This window comes from Protobothrops mucrosquamatus, unplaced genomic scaffold (genome assembly GCF_001527695.2).
Source record: "Protobothrops mucrosquamatus isolate PMUCROS unplaced genomic scaffold, P.Mucros_1.0 scaffold2095, whole genome shotgun sequence".
NCBI lineage: Eukaryota > Metazoa > Chordata > Lepidosauria > Squamata > Viperidae > Protobothrops > Protobothrops mucrosquamatus.
Genome location: NW_015388197.1, coordinates 38,090 through 42,134, shown reverse-complemented (window position 1 = coordinate 42,134; position 4,045 = coordinate 38,090). Strand labels below are relative to the sequence as shown.

At 48.1% G+C, this 4,045-nt stretch overlaps 1 protein-coding gene across 1 annotated transcript in view; it reads left to right on the top strand.

The window, feature by feature from the left end:
* LOC107294783 (ubiquitin-associated protein 2-like) overlaps positions 1 to 4,045 on the top strand; it is a gene marked incomplete at its 3' end in the record, with an annotated part of 49,816 nt that overhangs the window by 9,123 nt on the left and 36,648 nt on the right. Inside the window, exon 3 of the mRNA XM_015824044.1 lies at positions 1,420 to 1,554. Coding sequence (XP_015679530.1) covers positions 1,420 to 1,554 — 135 coding nt within the window. The remainder of the gene's footprint in view (positions 1 to 1,419; positions 1,555 to 4,045) is intronic.

Genomic DNA, 4,045 nt, shown 5'->3' with positions numbered 1-4,045 from the left:
AGCAGAGAAATTGAAACATGGCTTGAAGGTGAAATCAATCCCTCCTGGATAGGAAGTTTTTGTTTATGTGTGTTGGGGGGGGAGACTTGGGGGGGGGGCTGTAGAATGGGCAAACCGAATCAATTGAATCCTCAGATTGAATGGATGTAAATAAATAAATAACATTTATGTAGCCACCCGTCTTTCAGCCAACTCTGGACGGCTCCCAGTTAGGGTAAGTAGTTTGACCTGGAATTGTACAGATTATAAAGTCCTTTACGTACCAATGGAAGATAATTTGTAGCTCGGGGTTCAACTGCGGGGTCCTTGGTGCTCTCTGAGCTTGGCTGTTTTCTTGCAGATGTTTCGTGACCAAACTAGGTCACATCATGATGATTGATATTACCTACTTTGGTCATGAAACATCTGCAAGAAAATTACCAATTTCAGAGAGTACCAAGGACCCCGCAGTCTTCCTCCTTCTCCTCTTCCTCCTTTTCTTCTTCCTCCTCCATATCTCCTCCTCCTCCCCTCCCCTCTGCAAACCCCATTCCCACCTAGCACTGACGATGTTGTCTAGTTTGGTAACAAGAGTTTGCAAGAAAACTACTAGGTTTGGAGAGCACCAGAAACCCTACAGTCTTTTACGTTCGAAGTTCAGCCCAGGCCTTTGGCTACATCAGTGTTTCTCAACCTTGACAATTTTAAGGCATGTGGACTTCAACTCCCAGAATTCCACAGCCAGCATTGCTGGCTGTGGAATTCTGGGAGTTGAAGTCCACATGCCTTAAAATTATCAAGGTTGAGAAACACTGGGCTACATTGTTCTTCAAGAAATTAAAGTAGTATTTGGGGACTAGACCAGGGGTAGGCAACCTTGGCTCTTTTATGACTCGTGGACTTCAACTCCCAGAATTCCTGAGCCAGCCATGCTGAGGGGAAAGGGAGAGGTTTCCAAGCTGAGCCATGCTGGCTCAGGAATTCTGGGAGTTGAAGTCCACGAGTCATAAAAGAGCCAAGGTTGCCTACCCCTGGCCTAGACTGTTCTCTCAGAACTTGGAGTGAGATAGATGGAGCCCCTTGGATGTGTTCATTATTTTGGTTTTCTATCCCAGATTGTGCCAACAAGATCTCATCTTGGTTTTGATTTGTAATTTTTTAACATTATTTGGGGGTTGAAGTATTGGTTAGAATCAGGCAGTAGCCAAACTGGATTAAATAGATAAATAAATTCGAAAGCTAGTAGCAGTGATTCTGAGCTAATCTGTAACTTGCCGTAGACTGTAGCCTATCTGAGCGGTTATAATTTTATATTAATTAGATCCCCACATACAGAGGCACATTCATTGACATCTTTTATTTCTGTTTCCTGTATAAACTCACCTTGGGTTATTCCGAGCTGCTTTTTAATTCTGTTGGTTTTTATTTTTATTTTTTTAGTTGATGGAAGTGACTGGGAAGAATCAGGATGACTGCATCGTAGCTCTGCACGATTGTAATGGTGACGTGAACAGAGCAATCAACCTCTTGCTGGAAGGAAGCTCAGATACAGTAAGTGCTCAATTTAGAGTCTTTTAGGTGCTTTAAAAAGTTGCCTTCCTTTAGACTTGGGATGATGTGTGTTTAACCCTGTAATCAGTTCTGGGAAGTCCGGGGGGGGGTGGGGGTGAGAGGGAGGGTAGAAATAGAAATAAAATAATTTTGAGTATTAATGTAGAAATGAGTATTAAATTAGGAGTATTGATGTATGGAGAAATATAGAAGGCACTCGGTTAGCACCCCTAAACCGTGTCCGAAGGTAGGGAGAGGAGAGGAGAGATAGGAGGGAAGTAGGAAGGTAGTGGAAAAGAGGGCGGATGCAGGAAGGGGGTGCTGCCGAGCTGATGCCCGGTTAGCGTCCCTAAATCGTGTCCGAAGGAAGAGGAGAGGGAAGGAGGTGGGATGTATAGGGAGGAAGGAGGAGAAAAGAGGGCGGACGCGGGGAGGGGGGGTTGCCAGGCTGTTTTGCAATATTAATGTTTATGTTTGTATGTTAAAATTAATAATACTAAAGTTGTATTAATGTATGCAGGGGGAATATTTCAAAATTAATAAAACAAAATTTGGGGGAAAAAAAAGTTGCCTTCCTAAAAGATTACTTGTGAGGAAGACTTCCTGCTTTTAGTGAGAAATGTGAAGGCTAAAAAAAAAAATATTAACCATTTCAGGACAAATCTTGCCCAGCTAAGAGCTCAGAAATGTGGAATAATATTTTAATTTTTTTTCCCCATCGCTTTTCTGCAAATATTAAGATTAGTTGTGTTCTCCTGGTCCGGATTTGGTGTGTTTTTTAAACTTTTGCTTATTCGTCAAGAAAGCAAAATTTTTAAAACATCGCAATGAACCGTGCAGGAAACTGAAACACCCAACTCCACCTTGACTTTCTCATCTTTCTGGGTTCTGAAATTTCAGCAATGTGTAACGCATGCACATTCAAGCATACCTGACCCCGACTAAGGACAAAGAGCTTGCTGTAAAAAAAAAAAAAAAAAAGCATATATTTTTACATTACTTAATTATCTGCTCAGTGCCTTCTACTTTGTCCTATTTCTCTCCCCCGTGGAACTGTGCCATCCGTGTGGCTTCCTCTCCCTCCTCCTGTTTATGGTCTAGTACAGTGGTTCTCAACCTTTTTAATGCCGCGACCCCAACCGGTCGTAAGTCGAGGGCTAAACCGGTCGTAAGTCGAGGACTAAACCGGTCGTAAGTCGAGGACTAAACCGGTCGTAAGTCGAGGACTACCCAACTGGTCGTAAGTCGAGGACTTTCCCTGCCCGGGAGTGCCGCGCATGCGTGGTTCCGCCCTCTGCGCCGGCCGAGGCATAGCTGGCAAGCGGCAGAGACAGAGCAGGCCGACCACCAGCTGGCCCAGCCCAAGGGAGGTAAGGCACCCGCCGGAAAAGGGGGAAAAAAATGGCAGACAAAAAAAATGGACAAAAAAAATGGCGGACAGCCTTGCTTGGCGACCCCCGTGAAATGGTCGATCGACCCCAAATGGGGTCCCGACCCACAGGTTGAGAACCACTGGTCTAGTACATGATGGCGAACCTTTTAGAGACCGAGTGCCCAAACTGCAACCCAAAACCCACTTATTTATCGCCGGGTGCCGGGTGGGCGTGGCCCACTGGGTGGGCGTGGCTGTGGTGGTCATGGCAGACTGGATGGGTGTGGCCAAGGTGGGCGTGGTCACCTCAATGTTGCTTGTGGGGAAGGACGCCTGTGGGGGCTGGACAGGGTTGAGGGAAATCCAGGGGGTCTCTGGCAGGTGGGGTGGTGGGCAGGAAGCTCGTCCTGCGGGGTGAGGCGAGGCAAGGTGAGGCAGGGCGGGGGTGCCATTGTCGCAGGGCAAGGCGAGGAAGGGGCCGGGGCGGCGGCTGCCCCCGCACTTAGAGGCCAGCGAGCGCATGGGGGCCGACAGTGTCCATCAACAGCCACAGCCTGCCGGCCCCTCGACCGCCGCACTCTGGGGCTCCGCAGTCCGCTGCCAGCAGTTCAGAGAAGCCGTCTCTGAGCTGGACGGATAGCCGACAGCTGAGGAGGCGATGCAGTGGGTCGTGCCCAGGAAAAGGAGAGCATGTGAGGCCAGGAGGGATGGGACAGAGGGGAGGGAAACCACCCGTGCTGGGATGCATCCGGCCACGTGGGACCTCGGCAAGTTAGCGGGCGGCTGGTTGAAGAGGGACGGTTGCCATCTCCAGGGCATGGCGCGTGTGCCCACAGAGAGGGCTCTGAGTGCCGCCTCTGGCACGCGTGCCATAGGTTCACCCAGGGCTGTGGAGTCGGTAGATAAATGTTCCGACTCCGACTCCTCAGTTTTTTGTACTTCCAACTCCGACTCCCCGACTCCGACTCCTCTGTATTAATAAGCTAACAATCGGAGTTTACAAGTTTTTATAGCCTTAGCTGAATGACAGCAGTTTTTCCAATGGTTTACAGCTTCAGTCTTGAACTATTGACCCTCCATTCCCTTCACTTATACAAGTGTCTCTAGTCCTGCAAAAAACATATTTACTTAATCCCTTATCAG